We start from the raw sequence: 22,653 nt of genomic DNA, 5'->3' as shown, positions 1-22,653 counted from the left end.
GAAAGACAGATATAAGACCTCATGTATAAAAACGAAGGAAGAACTTGCTGAAACATTAGTTTCATTTCCACCCAGCTCTGGAAATAAACTCATTCGTCTTCATAGAAACCACCTCTTTGCAATAGTTTTTATAAGTCCTAATGCACACTTCTGTTTACAGCTCTCTAGAGAACCTCCAAATAGTGCGGTACTAAAATCAGCACCCATAGCCCTTTACCTTCAGGACAATAGGATTTCATAAATGCCACGTTCCATCAGATGCCATATCATAAAGGCACTTTTCCTCTAGACAATGGTTCAAAGGAATAATCTCTCTGTAATGCAGTGCCATAGGGTGCCATCATACAGCGGCACATGGAGTGCCTATTGCTCCCTGCTATGGAGTTGCAGGGACTCTGCATGCTTCTATAGGGCATACACTCCTCTTTGGCGTGTGCAAGAAACCTTATGCCGTTCCAATTTAAGTTCTGGGAAATATTTTTGACCCTTCTATAAGCAAGTGCCATTTTATTACCTTTATAGTACAAATGTTCTGCAAAAACGCAATGTTGGGTATAAAACTGGGGAGGGAATGACCCGTGCGCTACGAATAGTCTATGGTCACTGGATAGGCGTTAGTCAAGCTTGGCGTGGTAGATACAGACGGGCTTGTGTTTTAGTTTTGCCACTTGACAGAACAGCCCAAGTCCAAAGATAATGGGGGTAGAAGTTTATGGCCTAGAAAACGAATATATACAAGTTTATTACAAAATGCCATCAATCTTCCAAGAGCTAGGGTCCAACAACGCCCAGGAAACAGCACGCTCATAGCAAAAATAGACCCTTAACAGTTTGTCAATAGCCAAAATATTATAGGACTTGAATGAAGCATCGTTATACAGAGTTACAATGGATAGACTGTGCAGTCAATGTCACTTTCTCAGTTTTGACAAAAGCTTGCTTTTTTTCATAGTATGCCGCCTCATTGACAAATGTTGGATAAACTGTTTCTTCTCCTTCATAGTAGGTAATGCTTCCATCCATCGCTATAAACATTGGGTCCCCAGGATTCAGGGGCTTCCAGTCCTGATCCTGTAAAATAAAATTCAGTCAATGACAAGTAAAATATATTGAAATAAGTTTTCCAACTCTAGTAAGTGATGACTTATTACTAGTGTCCGTCATCACTTACTGACCGAGAGTCTGAGCGCCAGACCTTCCACCGATCTTCAGGTAGCGCTGCTGCCCTTTCATTTACCTGCATAGGAGCATTCCTGGCCATCTACTGTACAGGAAACTACACAACTCTTGTGCAATGTATAAGCCAAAAGGGACAGTCGTCATCTGAATTAGTCTACAGATGATTGAGGCCCTAGGGTAAATGGTCCTTTTCTATGCCCAGTCAGATCAAAGGAAAAATAAAAACCTTAGTATGGGTTATCAAAATTAGATTAGAGTTGGAAAGCCACCAATCAGCAGTTTGAAGGAGCCACGGCAATTGGTTAAAGGGGTTGTCCCGCGAAAGCAAGTGGGTCTATACACTTCTGTATGGCCATATTAATGCACTTTGTAATGTACATTGTGCATTAATTATGAGCCATACAGAAGTTATCAAAAGTTATTAACTTACCTGTTCCGTTGCTGGCGTCCTCGTCTCCATGGTTGCCGTCTAATTTTCGCCGTCTAATGGCCAAATTAGACGCGCTTGCGCAGTCCGGGTCTTCTCTTCTCAATGGGGCTCCGTGTAGCTCCGCCCTGTCACGTGCCGATTCCAGCCAATCAGGAGGCTGGAATCGGCAATGGACCGCACAGAAGAGCTGCGGTCCACGGAGGTAGAAGATCCCGGCGGCCATCTTCAGCCGGTAAGTAAGAAGTCACCGGAGCGCGGGGATTCAGGTAAGCGCTGTGCGGTGTTCTTTTTTAACCCCTGCATTGGGGTTGTCTCGCGCCGAACAGGGGGGGGGGGGGGTTGAAAAAAAAAAACAAACCTGTTTCGGCGCGGGACAACCCCTTTAAGCACTGTGGCCTGGTCATCGTATACCTGCACTGTGTAGTTGTGATGCCTGGTATTGCAGCTTAATCCCATTCACTTGAATGGGACCAAGTTAAAAAAAAACAAAAAACCCTATGTGATCATGAACTCGACATCACAGGACAAAAACTAGGCCACAGCACCTGTCCAAGCCCCTTTAAATAGCTGATTGGTGTGGCTGCTAGGAGTTGCACCCCCACCAGTTGGATGACAAGCTATCCTTGGGATAGGTGAATATTTAGGATCCAGATAACCCCTTTAAACATTTCAGGAGCATCAATACCACATTGACAATGCATGTTGTTACTAGGAGGCTTAGAGAAGAGGGACAAGTTCAGGTATTGCTTGTCCCCTTTGTTTGGTGTAAGCTAAGATGCTCTCCCTATCCAAAAGGTATTGTAATATTAGCGAACAGAAGCAGCTGGAAGCCATACTTCCGATCAACAAGGGATGGTTGAACAAATACAAAGCCCTTATATTGAAGCATGGTGGAATGTGGCAGTGGCACAAATCTGCAGGAGGAGGGGGTTAATATTTTAATTTTCAATATGGTGCATCTTCTATTCTACGTACGCTACTGGTCATTGACGTTAAGCATCATCCTATCACTATTGATTTCTAGAAACAAATGAAGGGCTGTGTGCCCAATTGTGTTAACCATTATTTTTGGGGCAGCGCTACTCAACATGGTAGAGAATACTACCCTTTAGGAAGTCATAGACCTTTATGAAGCACAGATGCTTGCAGTATAGTGAGGAAGTCTAGTTTAATACTCAAATGGTACTGTGGGGTCCATTTGACCCCAGTCTTGCTCACTGCAGTCCTGCGCTTTGAAACTAGTACCACATGAGTATTAAATACCCAGCACATCTGCTAAACAGTTTAGACCTGCACAGGTCTACAATAGGCAACATATGATGCTTAAAGGGGTTGTCCCGCGGCAGCAAGTGGTGTTATACACTTCTGTATGGCCATATTAATGCACTTTGTAATATACATCGTGCATTAAATATGAGCCATACAGAAGATATTCACTTACCTGCTCCGTTGCTGGCGTCCCCGTCGCCATGGTGCCGTCTACTTTCAGCGTCTAATCGCCCGATTAGACGCGCTTGCGCAGATGGGTCTTTTCCCTTCGGCTCGGTCCGGCAGCAGCGCCGTTCTGGCTCCGCCCCCTTGCACGCGTCATCGCGTAGCTCCGCCCCGTTACGTGTGCCAATTCCAGCCTCCTGATTGGCTGGAATCGGCACATGTGATAGGGCGGAGCTACGCGATGACGCGTACAAGGGGGCGGAGCCAGAACGGACCGAGCCGAAGGGAAAAGACCCATCTGCGCAAGCGCGTCTAATCGGGCGATTAGACGCTGAAAGTAGACGGCACCATGGCGACGGGGACGCTAGCAACGGAGCAGGTAAGTTAATAACTTCTGTATGGCTCATATTTAATGCACGATGTATATTACAAAGTGCATTAATATGGCCATACAGAAGTGCTGAACCCCACTTGCTATCGCGGGACAACCCCTTTAAGAAACAATTTATCATATCTTCACTACGCAGCCAGTCTAGCAAGGCGTACCTGGAGGGTTGGATGAATAACTGCACTTAGGTCACCATTGTCATCCCTTGGGTAGTCTATCTTTTCCAGTACTCTGTATACTTCAATGCTGCATGGTGGAAACTCTATCCCTGCAATGTAGTTACAAAAAAATAAAATCAATCAATCATTGGGCTACATAAGCAAAGATTAATGAATGAAAACTACTTTTCTAGCACAGGCTGATTCAAAAGGTTAGGGCCACTTCCAGCATCTTTTGAAGAAAAATATAAGTAGGAAACTTTGTATAACACTTAGATGGGTAGGGAAAAACCTTTTTCCACAATGGTGGTGCCTGTCGGCCATCTTTGAGGCAGCCAACTTGGATTCAGCCCAAGAAACGTCAGTGGAAAGGGGGTCATGGGATACATGGTTCAAGGGTAGTAGTTAAATCAGAAATTGATAAGTGCAGTCATTTTTTCAAAATCTGCAGCTACTTTTGAGTTATGGATGATATAATGTTGAATATTAAAAGTTATGTTAAATTAAATGGTATGGAAAACACAAAAAAAAAAAAAATCACGTCTTTTCAGGTACCATAAGATGCCATTAACAATCCAAAGGGAATTTAAGTCATCCTGATGGTTGATAACAGAAGTTCATATAAGGTGGCCAAGACTTTTAAATCAGGAACACCCAGGAAAACAATCAATGAGGGCAAGAACTGTCAGGAAAACCGAATCAGAAGTTCAGGGAAACTGGTGGAGGCCAGAAGAAACAGAAGTGGTCATCCGAGCAGAGTTTCTGATCTCCAGGTGTCGACAGCTGTGCTAGCCGTTTTTAGAAAGTCCACAGAAAAGCACCAGAAGAGTGGCAATTGGAGCATGGCGGGAGTCAAGTTCCCCAGTTTATCTTGGACACTACCAGCTTCCCCAAACTTCTGAATCAGTTTCCTGATTGTTCATGCACTCACTGGCAGTCTTTCTGGGTATTCTTGATTGAAAGCCTCGCCACTTCATGTGGACTTCTGTTACCAATCTGGATTATCTTGGTTCTGTCCTGGATTGTTAATGGCATCTTCTGGTTTCTGAAAAGACATGTAATTAGTATTTTCCACACCACAAAATGCAACACAAACTGTCAACATTGATGAAATTCTACCTTTAAAATCATACATCCCATGACACTCTTTCCATTGAAGTTTCTTGGGCTGAAATCAAGATGACCACAGGGCAACATCATAGTGCCAAAAATTCTCCCCTATCCTTTTAAGTGTTCTACAAAGTTTCCCATGTTGGTTTATTTTTGTTCAGAGATATTCTGGACAGTTGACTCTTTTGAAGCACCATGTCCTTTTTTAATACACTAAATCCTTAGGTTCGAAACTAAATAACGATCAGTTTATTCTACTTCAGCTAAGAGCACACTGCTGAATAATTGTTGCAGCAGTTAACTAGTAGGGCTACAGGTGAATTTGTGAAATGGAGGGCAACGATGGATATTTCCTACACACTGCAACTATTGGAGATATTTGTATTAACTTCCTAGGACATGGCTTTCCATTGCTTGAGCTGAAGACTCAGTATGCGGCCCTAGCCATGTTCAACCTCTAAATAACCTGAAAAATGCAGCGGTTTGTGCCGCCCAACACCCAGAGGACACGGTCCATCAGTACCTCTCTAGCCAGGTCCTTGTCTGAGGCAACTGCTTTGATGTGTCATGTGACCACCCCAAAATTCAAGGGCAGGTAGTGAGAAAAGTTCCAATGTTAAATAATGAGGTTTTGTAGGAAATCATTCTTTGCACCTAGCAGTTAGTAATTTACAAAGAGTATCTGTACCTTCATTGAAATACTGCATGAAGTCAAGGGCATACTGTACAACAATTTTCATTATATACAGAATGTCTGCTCGAATAACTCCTTGAGGTTGAGGTCCTACCTCTACGCCTGTAAACAAAAAACACCACACATTAATAATCATTCCTTACAGAACCATCTTAAGAAGGCAACCTGTCAGGTCCCATAAGCCTCCCGGGCTGCGGGATATAGCGACGCAGATTGGTTTAGTGGTTTTGCAAATCTTACTTTTTAAGTTTTGCAGGGCTGGACGAGTCCAATGAAGGTTGTATATATTCACATATGCACCCTCACCTTCCTTTGCCCTGCCACTCTGACACTAACTCAGAACGGACAATATATGCAACGACAACCATTTGACAGAAGAAATAATACCCATTTGTCAAATGCATTCATAAATATTTAGGAGGAATAACAGGTATGGCACAATTCAGAGTCCGGGCCCGTCTACAGTGTCCTAGTCAACCATGACTGGATGGAAAGAGTAAAGCCTTCTATGCTTTTTTTTGGGTGGGACAGAAGAGTATAGAAACATCCATTTTTAATACTGTAGTCAATGGAAAAAAACATACAGAAACATATGGCTGTATTTTTCCCATACAACAAATGATGCTCAGGGCCTGGAGAAAAAGATGGCTGCAACAGCCTCTCTGACTATCTGATCCCCACTGTACATTAGTATAAGGGCTTATTCACACAAGCGTGTTTGCGCAGAGAATAGAACACATTCTTTTGAAAGGGTTCATTGACACTCGCTTTCGCGCACACATTTCACATACACTAAGGCCGCCTGCACACGGGCGGAAATCCCGCGGCGGTATTTCCCGCGGGATTTCCGCCACTGAAAGTTTGCATAGGAGTGCATTACAATACGCACTCCTATGCAGACGGCCGCGGTTTGGCCACGCGAAATCTCGCGCGGCAAACAAACCGCGGCATGTCCTATTTTTGTGCGGGGCATGCACTCACCCGGCCGCCGGCTCCGGTCTGCGCATGCGCCGGCTGCGCCGCAGCTGGCACATGAAAGAGTCGGGGCCGCCAGGCGCGGGTGAGTACGCGCTCGTCCCCGCAGGCTCTCGGGTCGGGTCCCGCGGCGAGAATTCTCGCTGCCGGATCCGACCCGCTCGTCTGCAGGCGGCCTAAAACAAAAAAAAACAAAAAACCACAGATATGTTCTGTTTTTGTGTGCATTTGCGCACCAAAAGCATGATAGGAGTGAGCAGATGTTCACCCGATCCCTACAAAATTGTACAATTTACTACACAATTTCGCAGGGGGGGGGGGGGGGGGGGACGATAACACCAGGGACTAATTGGGCTGCACAGCCTTTTCAAATCACACACACTCTGCTGTGAACAGTTCCCGGCAGTGCAGAAAACACAGCTACGCGCACAATAACGTAATTTTGCGTTGTGAAGGTATCACGGGCGTATTTGGGACTACACCCATGGGAAGGAGACCCAAGACACTACACGCTGTCCACATGAGCAATGCTGGATAGTTAGGGCAGACTACTGACATACCAACACAGTGTGTATCAGGTCATCAGAAGTGGTTCGGTCATCATTGTATCTCCAGGATCGGAGGGTCACTTTAACGTATACTTTGTGATTAAATGCCTTAGGCTACCTCCACACAGGGGAGAGCGCGATATCGGGCTGTGAAACAGTCTAATCTCACGATTAACCCATGAATGGGAGGCGTTTTTCAGGCAAAAATGCCTCGCATTTGTGAAGTTCCGATTCTCCTCCGTGAGAGAAGATTGGAAGGGTTTCCCATTGACTTTAATGGGAAACCTCGCATCGCACGACATGCAAGAACCATGCGATGCATTCAAGGTCGCCTTGAAATAAACAAGCGATGCATTCCAAGGAACGCGCAAAGTTAGAGCATGCCACGGTGCGGGAAAACATCGCTCGTGTAGGTCACTGCTAAGGTCGATCGCGCTCGTGCAGAGCTTTTAGACAAGCAGACTTTGCCGCTGAATCGCTGGGTACTCCCTGAGCGCTACACCTGCTATGTGCGAGGAGCAAGAAGCCCGTGATCCAGCGATAGTTTTTAATGACTTGCGAATGACTTGCGAATGAATAGTGGGCGAGTTTTTGCATTTACACTACAAGATCACTCAAAATTAGTTTGTTCGAATTTTGAGTGATAATCGTTACGTGTAAATGGGCCATTTTTATACAGAGCTCATCTCCATCTTTATTCACTTCCCTCATTCACAGTATACTAGGATATATTCTCACATTCAGCATCTGACAGCTTCATACTAAGGATTACTGCATACTGGAACAGGATCACTTACCAATAGGATGCTTTGCTATAGAGCGAGTCGTTTCATATTTTACTCCAGGTTGTTCAATTAATAAGACAGCACAAGGTAAGGGAGCCATGGACTTCTGCGGTAAATATAAGCATTACACTAAGTTCTTCTCTTTGAAGCATACCCAAGTTTTCAGAACAAGCTGTTGTGTGTTTACATGAGGTTACTCTGACCATTATATGACTTATATCCTGCATCCCCCCCTCCATTTTCCCTATGTAGGGTGTATATCCAATTCTCCATCCTCTCAGTACTGGTGGGAGGAGCTGCTGCTGTGTGCTACAGACTGTGCACAGAGAACTTCAGAGCTGTTGCTTTCTAGATGCCTACTGCACAAAAACATAACCTCATCAGGCAGTAGTGTACATGTGCATAAACAGCTGAAGATATCACCATCATCTCTACTTGCAGCTATCCCTCCCCCTCCTCTCCGCATACAGTTCAATGAACATGACAACTCATCCCCTGCTCTGCTGTCCTAGTGTCCGTGTCAATCAAGAGCCAACAGATAGTGGACAATTAGCTAAGGGGAATAGAGACCGCACTTTATTTTAGACAAATAAACTACATATCACACTGGCTATCATATAAGCACAAGTTTTTGAAAAGTTCATGCCTACTTAAGTAACAGATGTACTAGTTATAGCAAATTGAATATGACACCTGCACCGATACGGTCTATGATACATATAGCGTTGTGCGCAGTCATGAAGAAAACTTCAGTTTTGTATTCATCAATTCAATGTAAGACATCCTGCCTTCATTTTTTAGGACCAAGAAGAGTACAGCAATATATGTAGCTGTCTATGGATGCCCCTTGTATGCCGAGTGCCTAGCTGCACCCGCTAGCTTGCCGATACCTGAATGTATTTACACATCTGTATATTGAAGTCATCCGTAGAGCTCTCGAGGATCAGCGTCGCTCCCATGTGAGCAGTAGTGTTGTGCAGGTCCAGGATTACATCGTAGGCATCTTTACTCCCCTTTGGTCCAAATAAGGAGTTGATTTTTTGTGCTTGTGCAATTTCATATGGAAGTTTTCCTACATCGTCGCTGCTGCAAAATAAGAGACATCTCTTATAAGACTTCAGTTATTTCATGGCAAAATATGCAATAAATCCTCAGCAAAATCCGCACACGTTATGTGCATCTGACTAACAGATTCTGAAGCCAATGATGATGGCTGGCCACTATGTGCCTCTTCCGTAGGAACCATTCAGATGGGCGTGGATCCCGTCAAAGGAGAAACAATACCCTTCCTGGCCCATTTCACAGACAGCACATGGAGCCATTATAGCCAGTTAGGCTATTCACATGAGTGCCTTCTCACGCAGAGCAATGGAGTTCCTACATATCCTATGGACACCGTCCATTTTTTGTATCCCCACTGACTTGGATGGCAGGGTCTTACCCACAAATAGTTTTCAGTTCATGTTAAAAAGCAGATTGATATGCAACTTGCCACATTGGGCCATATGCTGGCCAAGCCTAGTCAGTCTTCCACACGAGAGAATGCGTTTTGTAGCATGATTTTTTGCGTGCGCGTGCATGCAGCGGCTTATTTTATGCGCCCTGTAAGAATATTTGTGCGCGGCAAACAAAAACGCACCAATTAGCCATTCCAATTAGTCTTTATGAGTTCCGTGTGTGTTTATCCTTGCAAAGTCATACGACGCTTCACGCATCTCCTCGTGTATCGTGCGCATTTGCACCCCTCCCTCATCGACTTCTATGGGGACCTTTGGTGTGCAAATACACAGAAAAATAGAGCATGTCCAATATTATTTTTTGCATGACTCAAGTGTGTGCGCAAAATACGTAAATGTGAACAAACCAATTGAAATCAACCCACAGGAAGTCTGGTGGAGGGCAAAGAGCCCTCAGTCCTTATTAAAGGGGTTTTCCACTGAAATACTATTGATGAACTATCATCAGGATCCCGGCCGATCAGGCACATACTGTCAGCTCCGCAATACCAGAGATCGGCGCAGAAGCCTCCGCACTGACCTCCGTGTAGTGGTCAGCACTTGTAACTGCAGGCACAGATCATTGAAATCAATGGGAGTCGTGCCTGCAGTTACCAGCGCCACCCACTATATGGGAGGATGGCACGAAGGCTTCCACTCCAAATACACAGAGGTCGGAGTGGAAGCCTGTGTGAAGTCTGTTTTAGACTTCTAGTATTCCTTACAAGAGTAGAGAAGAAGTGCTAGGTCTGGCGTTCCCCGGCTAGAACACTTGTACTAATGGTACAAAGTAAATCCATTCAGCTCGTGCCAAGAACAAACACGGCGGCCGAATGCCAGGATGACTCAGCACAATCCCACAGCGGACGCCACCGGGAGCAGAAATGTCACTACATGTAAAGAGAAAATGTTCTGTTCCTTTATTCTGGAAGGTCAGCGGCTAAATGCTACACCAAGGAATCAGCACATTTTCAGTACGTGTAGAGAAATATCAAAGGAAATTAAAAAAAAAAAAAAAAAAAAAAAATTATATATATATATATATATATATATATATATATACACACACACACACTCTATTTAAAAAAATTAATTATACATATACACACACAATTAATTTAATAAATATATTTAATCTCATACAAGAACATCTATTGCAGCTGCATGGATGAGACCATTTAAACAGGACCCATCAGCTCACCTGATACATGTAATACTAAGTAACTCCCCATGAACAAAACTTATGAAGGTTGTTTTTTTTCTCCCCTTTAACTATACCATAGTGTTTTTGTTATTCCTCCTGGAAAAATATGACTAAATTGACAACTGGATGTTACAAGTCACCTTGTCAATAGGGTGTGTCCCTACATAGTCTGATATTAGCAGCACTGATTGAGAGAGTAGGTAGGGACACATCCAATTAACAAGGGAATGTTAATGAACAGATATCAATTTATACATACATTTCCAGGAGGTATAAGAGGGATGGCACAAATCAGATTTAAGCCCCCCTCCACACAAGTGTATGCATATTTGAGCACCTGAGCGATCCATACTCGCAGAATGAACTATGCTTTTTTGTGCATGCACCACTGTCTTTTTGCACCTGCAAGCCATGTTCACACCGACTAAAATGACCAGTTCCCAGATGCGTTTTTCCTGCACAATTACACGGTATCATGGATGTCCCATTATATGTTGCACTTTCTGAATGACTTCTATGGGGACTTTGTGTGCGCAAAAGCACAGGAAAAAACAAAAAAAAAAAACAAAACAGGCATGTGAAGGTCTGAGCTCTGCACACAGCTCCATTGTTCTCGCACAGGCTGTCGGCAGAATAGAATGTAATCTCAGACTCCCAAGGAGAACACCGCATGCGGTCCGTTATCTTTCTCCAGCCAAACAATGGATTTTAGGCTCACCTTAAAATAATCGTTCAGCTGAAGAGTGAACGATGGCAACGATTATCGCTCATATGCCATCGTTTGACTGAATTTTGAGCGATAATCGCTGCATGCAGATGGGCCTTAAGACAGACGTGTCAGGAGACTAGATACGTCCTCTGGACATACAGTACCATAACCCTGCAGACTGCTACATTACAGTACGGATTGTTGATCGGTGATCCTACAGATTAAGGAACCTTATATTCTAGTAATTCCCTAATATAGCATTATTGATGACATTTTATAACAGCCCATCTGCTTCCTCAGGCAATTTGATGACCTCACTGCTGCATTGCTTGAAAAGGAGAGGAATTCTCATAGCCGGAGTGTATAAGTGAATAATAAATTCTGGAATTACAGGCATTAAATGTGTTGTGCCAAGAGAACGTGGGGCTCAGAGCGATCAGCTGATTATCTGCAACCCCAAACAGCTGATTTTGTGGGGGAAAGCTGTGGCCAGCATGACATTTTTACGTCAGGAGCCGCTGCAAGAAAAATGTAGCATTATAGGACAGCCATTCTCATGTAATAACAGGATGGCAATAGACCTGCCAGGGCGGAAGCCGCTCTTAGGCTTGGTTTCCATTGATCAAGTAGAAAGGCAAGTTCGTAAAAACATAAGCACTTGGCCAATGTCCACTGCTCGAGTGGACAGAAGAGTAAACAGGCAAGCACTGGGGAGAGTTGACTGTGCAGTTGCTCGCCTCTCCTGTCCCACTCTACGTGGACTCACCTTGTACTTTCCCTCTGCAAACAGACACTAAAGTACACAGAACCGTGCAGAAGAGGGTATAGCAGTAGGAGGGATTGGGTTTTTTTTCTGTTCCCAGTTCACTAGGAATTATCTGGGCCCAGTCACTTGACCAACGTAAACCAGGCCTTACCGAGTAGCTCTCCATTCCAGGCCATAGAACACTACCTCTGCTCGGGACCCCATCTGTGATGTTTATATGCCCTAATAGGGCATATAAATAGGAGATGCCATTATGGTACAATCCCTTTAAGAACTCTTTATGCTTTAAACACATGTTGTGCCAAGTAATATGTTCAACGTGATACAGTAGAAAACAGGGTGCCCTCTTACCTAAGACTTTGACTGTCAAAAACTCTGTTCAGGTCAGTGTCAATATATCGAACACATTTCTCCACAGCTTTTGGGTTGGTAATAAATGGTCTCACCTCCACACCCGGTCTGGCAATCTCCCCTCCATGTTTTAACCAGTGTTTAACTAGAAAGACACCGGATAATTCATTTCCATGGGTGCCCCCAAATATAGCCACTCTGCGTATGGCAGGGATACTACCACTTGCTGCCATGTTGACACCTGAGAACATATACAAAGAGACAAGCGTCAGTAAAACTCAGATGCTAAATAAAACATGCCGAAACATTGTGTGAAGTAACCATCTTCAAGTCAATTATGTGCACTCTGGCTGTAGAATTTTAATTAACTTTTAGAAAAAATAAATAAATAAATTTTGATATAGTCTGCCTGCTTTGAATACACTTTGTCCATCTATCAACAAGCTTTCGTATTTCCTTTAGGCTGATCTGCGAGCCCCGAATGCGCCGCTGTCTTCACCTCTTCATCAGACGTAAATCTTCATCCTCTTAGGGCTTCTTTCAGGGGACCAAACAGGCGATAGTCCGATGGGGCAAGATCAGGACTTTAGAAGATGCTTTAATACCTCAAAATATAGTTTTTAAAGAGGGCTGAAAGTATGGGCAGCGATGTGCGGACGTGCATGCTCATGCTCAACAACCTTGGATAGCAGTCCTCTGCATTTTGTTTGTATTCGAGGCTTCAGCTCTTCATTGAGGATCTCACTGTAACGAGTACTGTTGATTGTTGAACCTTTTTCCAGATAATATTCCAATACTGGCTCTTGGGAATCCAAGTGCCAGTTTCCTTCATGGTTGACACTTATGCAACCTTCCTTGAAACTCTCTATCCATTCATACACACTTTGTGACAAAATACTTTTTCTATACTGTGAACAAAGCTTTTGATAAATATCGGAGTGCGGATAATTTGTGATTCACCCTTGTTTGCTAGATGGAGTATCCCTCATTCCCTGCATTGAAGAGGTTGTCCGGGACTTATAAGTAGTCGATTCAGCCACCCAGAACAACAGTCAGCTGACAACACTGGAAGCAGAATAGGACCTGGAAGCAGATAGTGTTGTCAACATGGATTTCAATAGGAGCTGTGCCTGCAATACCAAACTGGGTGGTTGCAATACAGACAGCAGACCATATGATATACCATAGATATCTAACAGATGCAGCAACAGCCCAGATGGGGTCAGGGGACCTGCATGGAAAGTTGGCTTGGATTGTGGAAACTGCTGAGCTCATGTTCACTTCTGTGGGAGTTAGATTGCTGACACATTAACGTATTCTGGATGCATTTATGCCTGACTTGAAGTCCAAGCATTGCAGATTTAATTCTAGGAGTTCAGGTCAGGAGAATCAGTGTCAGGCCAGGTCACTTGTCCATATTATGAACGCATAGGTGCATCCAGAATACGTTCGTGCATTACTGACCTTACAGATTCCACAGCCGTTTTCGATAATGTTGCCTAAAAACACACACACGGGACTCATGTGGCTCAATATGCCACAAAATTCTGCTGCACATTTTCACTTTACATTAAAGTAAATGATGAAATTCCACAACTGAAACCCATGACTCATGTAGGAAACATGGAAAGCAATTCTGCGGAGGGGAAAAAAACAAACAAAAAAAAACGCATGTATTATGACCTCCTCTCTCCATTGAAATACATGATGCGAAAATATGCCGCTTGCAAATCTCTTACAAGTTACCAGATGGGATTCATTTGAAAACCTATCATAGTGAATGCCATAACACTAAGGCAAACACAGCTTAAATGGAATCCGTCAGCTCAAACATACCGTCCAAACTGCAGGCATCATGTTGTAGAGCAGGAGGAGCCCAGAAGATTGATATATAGGTTTATGGGGAAAGATTCAGATTTAGAATGAGCAAAGATTTAAGTAATTAAAATACAAGTTATCCTGAATCTTTCCCCATAAAACTATATAGGAATCTGCTCAGCTCCTCCTGCTCTATAACATGATGCCTACAGTTTGGACAGTATGTTTCAGCTAACAGATTCCCTTTAATAGGGCTGGCCATCTCAGTCAAAGGCCTCATGTCCACGGCACGCACAGATTTTTAATGCGGATTTCCGCAGCGGATGCACTGCAGGTCATCAATAAATTGATTTTTTTTTTTTATTGCTTGCGGATTGCATTTTTTCCCCGCACGGATGCACTGTGGATCATCCCCGCAGAAAAGATACACAACCCCACCTCCCTAATTGATTTTAACCTTCAAATCCGCAGTGAATCTGCAAATGTATTTGTGGATCATAAGCTCCCATAAAGATGAATGGAGCACATCCACGCGTGATCCGCATTAAAATGGAGCATGCTGCGATTTACTATCCATGCGTGGTATCCGCAAATCAAATAAAAACGAATCCGCAGATGTTAAAATGAAGTGCGGAATCCAATGCTTCCCTATGGGCGGCTTAATTTGTGGATCTCAAGCACGGATTCCGCAAATCAAGTCCACCTGTGGACATTGGGCCTTACACGACTGATATTGGAACATTGCTGATCACAAAGTGGCAGAAACAGCCCAACTTGGACAAGCCATGCGCAAACCGCAAGCTACACTGCACATTTTCCACAACTCCCATTGCCTTCCATAGGAGTTACAGAAGAAGCGTATCCGAGCCGCGCTTGCCTGCTTCTGTTCTCCTGACGACTGCATTCAGAGTGGTCCAAGGAGGTGGTGGCATAAACTCAAGTTAGGTGTAGGTCCCAACGCCACCTCTATCAGAGTTTGGCTGCCTGCACACGGACAGGATGAATTCCGCATGCAGGATCCCACAGCAGAATCCGACCTTGTGCCCAGCCGGTGACCCCCGCGTGTCTGTCCGCAGTCTAATCTGTGCTGCGGATGTGCCAGCCGTCGCACATGCGCAGTACAGATTATGCAGTGCCATCGCCAGACAATGACATAGACCCCCCCCCCCCCCCCCCCCAACCTTTCCGCAATGATGCGGAAGGGCCGCAGATCGGACGGCTTCTATTAACTTCAATGGCAGACTTCCATGTTGAGTCCACCCAGAATCGCAGCATGGGGGGGATAAATCACACTCGATTTCCGCTTGTGTACTGTTAATCACGTTTTGTCATAGCATACTATGGGCAGTATTTGCTGCGGAATCCAGGAGGCGGGCACCTGCTCTGGATTTCGCAATGCAAAGCCGCCCATGTGTAGGCAGCCTTTATGGCACATCCTGTGGATATACCATAAACATTGGAGATGGGAATACTCCTTTAAGAAAACAACGTTGTCTAAACAAGTTTGATTAGGTGTTAAAACAATAAAAAAACAACAACAACTGTACTTGACATTACTTTAGAAACAAAATAGTGAGCAGATTCCATAAACAGGCAGCGCTCTGTATAGCCTACCTGCAGCAGCGATTAGTGCACTCAGTTCTTCTCCTGCAGGGCTATTTATACTCATCCACTTCCATTAAACATTTCTTCCCAGCTTTATCTTGAAGCTTTCTCGCCCTTTTGTACCGGACTTTCCAAGGAGGGATCAGGCAGCCCAGATTTTCCACTGTCCTATAACTTTCTTGATAAATGAACAAACAATGGTTAACAAACCGTAAAGTGACAAGACAGGGACACTAACCAAATGTGAGAGTCCTCCTGAGACACAGGCCCTGGGGTGTGCACACAGAGGAGGGGTCCTGGAACACAGCCCTCATCACAGACTCAAGGAAGTTTGCACACAGCTGAAAAACTTCCTCCTCAGCAAACTTTGCTGCAGGACTCTTGAGGACAAGAACAACATCATGGGTCTTGTGTTTCTGCAGCTGATGCTTCCCACAAGAAAAGTAGCCGAAAGCAAGTTTTGTATCACTTCCTGCACACTGATTTCCTAGAGAAGCAACCCCTGTTCTGCTAGTACTGCATGGCTATTCTTTGCATTCTCCACCTCCAGTGTAAACTTCACCTGATCACTATCACTGTACAGGGGATCGCCTACCTAATGGAGGAGGCTGAGCAAAAGTAAAAGACAAGTGAAAAAAAGTTTGGGATAAGCCTTGTAAATCAGCAAGCTCTGCAGCCAGTGTGTAATCTGCTGAGTAAGCGCCTTCCGCACACAACTGCCGCATGTGAACTGCTGTCAGGTCACCAGTCGGATCATGTTTTTTGCACTTGTTGGGCGGTTTCACACAAAGTTTGTTTTTGGAAATAAGCCACATTATTTTAGATGCAGTTTTCGAGCCAAAGCCAGAAATGGATGCAGCAGGAATGAGAAGAAGTCCCTCCTTAATACTTCACATATCTTCGGAATCCACTTCTGGCTTTGGCTCAAAAACTGCATGAAAAACAGCGTTGCTGTGTTTTTGATTTTTTCTTAATAAACCTTGTGTGAAACCACTATTAGGTTGCTTCCATAATATTTCCGCTTAGTCTGCCGCTGTAGAAGTCCACTCCAGAACCCGCAGTTTTGCATGTGGAGTTTGATGTGAAATCACCAGCAAAAGTGAACCATTTCGAATTCCACATCAAAATCCACTGCGGATTTCGGTGTGGCATTTTCTGGCATCTTGGGGTCCGTAGTGCCGAAATATACAGCTTGTCTGAAAGCACCTTTATGGCTTCTTCAGACCACTGTATTTGCGTTTGCAAAATCTGCCTGTGCAATACGCAGAGGATAGAAGCCATTTATTTTAATTGTTTTCATATCCGTATTTAGCCGCGCATTTCACACGTGCAGCAAAACATAGGGCCGGCTCTATTTTCTGCGTATTTGTGCACCAATGGCTCCATAGACGTCTATGGGAGGTGTGCAAATATGCACGCTGCACATCTCACGTGGCGCTTTGCCTGATTTTACTTTCTGCTGTAACCGACGCAGGCTTCTAACACTCCTTGATGAGGAGCGCTAAACGCCTAAAAATAGAACAGACACCACTCGAAAATCGTGGCGCTGAAAAGCAGGCTAATTAAGAACAAGGTGAGCTTTAGGGTTCACACCCATTTGCGTTTTTTTTAACACTGCGATATCGCTGCGTTTTTAGAAAGTCCCATTGACAATCGCGTGAAAAAAAAAGCAGCAGAAAAAAAAACACGCATGAAAAACGCAAGTGTGCAGGAGCCCTTATGCCGAAAGTGCCGCGTTAATCGCGGTAAAAAACGTCCGCATGAGGGAGGCCTGATACTGTATTTAGACATTGTACAATATATTAGTTTTGTAATGTGCATCTGTGTTCGTTTCAGAACTTGCATGTGTGATCATACTCAGCTGGGACTGGTCATAGTGATTCCGGAAATGGGTAGTGACGTAGTGGTCACAGCCACCCTTCAAGACTCTGGGGCAACATATGAAAAAGGCTTGTGCAACTCTGCAAATGACGCCAGGCGGAACATATCAATATTACAATTGCAACATAGTATGTTAGGCTGAATGAAGACAATGTCCATCTAGTTCAGCCTGTTTCAACCCCTTCCTTGTTGGTCCAGAGGAAGGCAACCTTTCTGACTCCACAATGGCAGCCAGAGTAATCCCTGGATCAACATTTGAGATCAACAACCCTGCTGGTTATTTCATGTTTATAACCTGTAATATCATAGTGCTCTAGGAAGGCATCTAGTCCCCTATTAAACTGGATTTTGCCATCACCACATCCTCAGGCAGAGAGTTCCACAGTCTCACTGCTCTTACAGTAAAGAACCCCCTTCTGTGTTGATGATAAAACCTGCTTTCTTCTAGACGTAGCGGATGCCCTCTTGTTACGACGCAGTCCTGGGTATAAACAGATCATGGGAGAGAACCTTGTATTGTCTGCTAATTTATTCATACATAGTTATTTGATCGCCCCTTAACCGTCTTTTTTCCAGGGTAAGTAATCCCAATTTTGATAGCTTCTCTGGGTATTCCAATCCTCTCATTCCATTTATTAACTTAGTTGCCCTTCTTTGAACCCCCTCAAGCACTGCAAGATCTTTCCTGAGCACCGGTGCCCAGAACTGTACACAGTATTCCATGTGAGGCCTGAGAAGTGCCTTATATAGTGGGAGGATAATGTTCTCGTCCTTTGCCCCTATACCTCTTTTAATGCACCCCAAGACTTTATTAGCTTTTGCAGCAGCTGACTGGCATTGGTTACTCCAGTTTAGTCTACAATCCACTAGTACCCCCAGGTCTTTTTCCATATCACTTTTCCCTAGCAGTACCCCATTAAGTGTATATTGGTGACATCCGTTTCTCCTGCCCATGTGCATAACCTTACATTTATCAACATTGAACTTCATTTGCCATTTTTCTGCCCAAGCCCCCAGCTTATCTAGGTCCTTTTGTAGTCGCACATTGTCCTCCGTTGTATTAATTGTCTTGTATAATTTTGTGTCATCTGCAAATATTGATATTTTACTGTGCAGCCCCTCTATCAGGCCATTGATAAATATATTGAACAGAATGGGGCCCAATACTGAACCCTGTGGCCCCCCACTAGCGACGGTGGCCTAATCAGAGTACAAACCATTTATTACCCACCCTCTGCTTTCTATCTCTGAGCCAGTTCTTTACCCAGATACACACGTTTTTCCCCAGACCAAGCTGTCTCATTGTATATATCAACCTATGCGGCACGGTGTCAAATGCTTTAGAGAAGTCCAGATATATGAGATCAATAGATCCAGGCCCAGCTTAGTACTAACTTCATCGTAGAAGCTGATTAAATTGGTCTGACATGATTGAACCCCTCATAAACCAATTGTGGTAGCTTTTCATAGACCCATAGCGGCACATAAGATTCGGGCTAAAACCGTGAGCCATCTTGGGTGTAAACTGAGCTTAGAATTCAAGAGAGCCTTTAAAGCTTTCTGCATCTGTTCTGCTGGTAAATACTGTAGACTGTGCCCATCAGCAGAGTAACTGCCAAGCTGTAAACCTCTTCTGGACACTGTAACTATTACGTTTGTGTATCACTTAAAGTGACAGTAACTGCAAAATGTGTTGTGCTATGATAAACCATTCTTGTATGCACAAACAAATGTGTCTAAATCTATGTTTTTTCATTTTGGGGTGGATTTCCTTCAGGTACTAAGCTTCCTTCCGCGCTTCAAAATACTGATTGGTGAACTTACCTTCAGAGGCAAGTAGCATGATTAGAGATTGGCAGGGGCTTCTGCACATGTGGTCCATAGCTGGAGTCAGGAGCTGCTGCAAAGAGCGATTCCCGATCTGACAGAGTAGACATGAAATGCTTTGCACTTCATTTGAGCTGTGGCCAGAGGCGTAACTTGAAGCTATTGGGCCCCAATGCAAAACCTGTAACAGGGCCCCCAACTATAATGCTTTATTCATAGTACTGGGCTCCCTATATGGAGAAGAGAGGCCTTCTAAGGCTCCTGGGCCGGGTGCTAGCGCATCCTCTGCATCACTTATGGTTATGCCACTGGCTGTGGCCATGTAATACTGTAATTCCAGTGGCCATTGGACAACATCTGCACTTGGCTGACTTCATTCTGGACAACCCCTTTATTCCTCTATGGTTCATTGAGTGATTTTGTTGGGTTTACACCATTATATAGCACTTGCTCCAATTATATATACTTTAACCTATCTTAGGGCTCTTTCACACAAGAGTATATCAGCTGCCGTATGCGCTACCACATGAGGCGTAAAAGCTCGTGAATGAGTGCACAAATCTAACATTTGTGCACCCATTCAGACGGCATGGGCCCAGCGCATATACACCGAGGCCGCCATGCCGTTGCCCCTTCCCTCCCCTTCAACGGCTCACCTCTTCTTTGGCTTATTGCAATGGGAGGGGGCGGGGGCAGAGACAAGCTCCTGCCCCCTCCCTGCCCCTTGTCTGCAGCCAGCAATAGGAGGAGGTGGGACAGCACTTAGCTCTGCCCCCTCCCTTCCCATTGCAATCTGCTGGAGGGGAGGGGAGAAAAGGGAGGGAGTTTAGCAGTCACGCTGTTAAACTCCCTCCCACCTCCCCTCTCTGGCTGCAGTCATTGGCTCTCATAGGAGCCCATGCAGCGGCTGACATATTCTGGCCCAAAAGATAGTTCCAGGACTATCTTCTTGGCCCAATGTAAAAATGCCTGGGCGCTTTTACGTCGCAGGAATACGGCCATGTGATCTGATGCATTGGAATAGAATGCATCAGATCACAGCATATATCAGCCGACCGTGAAAAAGAGCCCTTAGAGAAAAAAAATTGTTAAGAAACAAATAAAACCAGTGTCTAATGTGCTTCATTTTTTGAGTAGCATCAAGGCGGTGTTTTATATGAGCTGACTCCCAACAGTGATATAATGGTCTCTAAATGATCTGAATGTAATTTGAAAGAACATATTTTTTAGACTATAGTAACCTTTTAATGAAGTTGCTAGTTAGAAAACTATTGCACTGGGATTTTGCATCTGTAAGGGGTTAAATGCCCATGCATATATATCTGTGAATATTACTGTTGCACTTTGTATATGTTCTTGCTAGAACCTTTAGAGAGGTCACATAACTGTGTTTTAACTCTAACTTTTCGGCTGTGGATTAACAGGAAGTGAGTTGTCTGTTAATTGACTGATGGGCTAAGTGTAAAAGGCAGGTTTTGTTTCCTGGCTGTGGTGTGCTTAGCAGTTTTTGCAGAGAGCCTTGTGAGGAGTGAGCTGCCCCTGTGCTACTGGAGAGGTTTTATACCTGAGAAAGAGACAGTACAACTTGGATTCTTGGAGTGACAGTACCCAGCTGATACAGTGCAAGTGCCAGAGAAAGGTCTGCCGATTACCTAAGGATATGTCAGCTGCAATTACTGACTGCATCTGCTGAGCTGTCACCAGGAGAGAGACCACCAGCAAGAGTCAATAGAATGACAGCCAGTATCCGCATACTCAAGTTTTTTTTTGGTTCAAAAATATTTTATTGAGCATTTTTAATAAACAGATATACGTTAGCAAAATGAAAAGGGGTTAACAGGGAGGGGATGGGGAGGGGTAAGGAGGGAGCGGGGGGAGGAAGGTAGTCGTGGACTATAATCAGTACTTTGGGTTCAATGGCACTGTATGAGTTGAACATTAAGAACATCAAGAACATCTCCTGGAGCACCCTCTATAGTCTAGTAATTCACCATTTTAACTGATTCCTACATGACAGGAGCCCTCCATCTTCAGGTTTTGCTGCTCAGGGGAAAGCCTTAATTTACCACTCTCCCACTGAACCAGTTGAGAAATCTCTCTGTACTGAGGTGGGCTATATCTTTTTGATCTTCCCCCTGTTGGTCTGGAATATCCAGGTCTCTCTCTCAATTATCCTGTAGAATTTCTTCGTGTGTTTCCTTCTCACATTACTTCTCATTCATCCAAGATGAAATTCAAGGTTGGGGCCAAGGCAAACAAACATATAAACATATAGCTGGCCCACCAAACACTTTGAACACCAAGGGGGAGTCACACCCGGGGTTGGACACAAGAGGGATGTAAGGGTGGGAAGAGTCAGTGGCCCATGAATATGTCGTCGCTCATAGGGTCTATTTTCTGGAGCCCTCTTTTCTCATTGGAGGGTCGCATACTCAAGTTTTGGTAGTGTGTAATCATAAGTACCATCAGCCAGGATAATTACCAGTAGAACAGTTTGTTTTGATTCCATCACTGTATCGGCTTCCTACAGGTACTATACTAAAAATATGTTCAGGGACAGTGACTGCATATTTCAGTTATGGGATTTGATCATTTGATTAATTGAAGTTTCAGCAAGACTAAGTTATTTCAGAGGAGACTCCTATTTTCAACCAGCATCTGTGATGCTAGTTACCCGTGGCCAGTATAAACCATTTATTAACTGCAATAATTCTATATTGCGTGCAAAGTACCCTGTTTCCCTGGAAATAAGACATTCCGTGAAAATAAGACATAGCATGATTTTCCAGAATTTTTGAGGATGCAAAATGATTTTTCAGGCTTTTTGAGGATGCTTGAAATATAAGCCCTACTCCAAAATTAGGCCCTGCTAACAGTTAATTAAAAAAGTCAATTTAAATAGTGTCCAGGCAGCTATACATGTAAAAAAAGTTAAACCTTTTTGAACAAAAATTAATATAAGACACTGTCTTATTTTTGGGGAAACACGGTATTAAAGACACCCTATTCATGGGGTATAGACCGAGTTATAACGTTAATTGATCATTAGTAAACTGTTTGCAAGGTAACCAAATAATACAGTTATATGTTATTCTGCACCTGCAACCCGCCTCTCAATAACCGGCATCATATTCTAGACCTGCAACCTGTTTCACGTTGTATGTGTTACTGCTATGCTTGTTGAAAAAACTGGTAGCCTATATGTAGCATCAGCACTAGGTGGCAGCAGAGCGCCATATTTTACATTACTATATAGTGTATATAGGTGGCATGGTGCCAAGAACAATATTTTACT

At 44.0% G+C, this 22,653-nt stretch overlaps 1 protein-coding gene across 2 annotated transcripts; it reads right to left on the bottom strand.

Moving 5' to 3' along the window:
* Window positions 1-477: 477 nt before the first annotated feature.
* ASPA (aspartoacylase) lies at window positions 478-16,367 on the bottom strand. Of its 2 annotated transcripts, XM_066599483.1 has the most exons (8): window positions 16,246-16,367; window positions 15,660-15,828; window positions 12,228-12,468; window positions 8,592-8,787; window positions 7,714-7,807; window positions 5,388-5,495; window positions 3,590-3,699; window positions 478-1,071 (listed from the first exon to the last, which is right to left on the bottom strand). In XM_066599483.1, exons 2-8 carry the CDS (start codon window positions 15,712-15,714, stop codon window positions 874-876), a joined length of 1,002 nt encoding a protein of 333 aa, XP_066455580.1. In that variant the 5' UTR covers window positions 15,715-15,828; window positions 16,246-16,367; the 3' UTR covers window positions 478-873. The 2 variants fall into 2 exon arrangements, with proteins under 2 accessions (XP_066455580.1, XP_066455579.1); XM_066599482.1 differs by lacking the exons at window positions 15,660-15,828; window positions 16,246-16,367 and adding an exon at window positions 15,889-16,226.
* Between the last annotated feature and the right edge of the window lie 6,286 nt (window positions 16,368-22,653).

This window comes from Eleutherodactylus coqui, chromosome 4, assembly GCF_035609145.1.
Source record: "Eleutherodactylus coqui strain aEleCoq1 chromosome 4, aEleCoq1.hap1, whole genome shotgun sequence".
NCBI lineage: Eukaryota > Metazoa > Chordata > Amphibia > Anura > Eleutherodactylidae > Eleutherodactylus > Eleutherodactylus coqui.
This window is presented reverse-complemented; position numbering and strand designations above follow the sequence as displayed.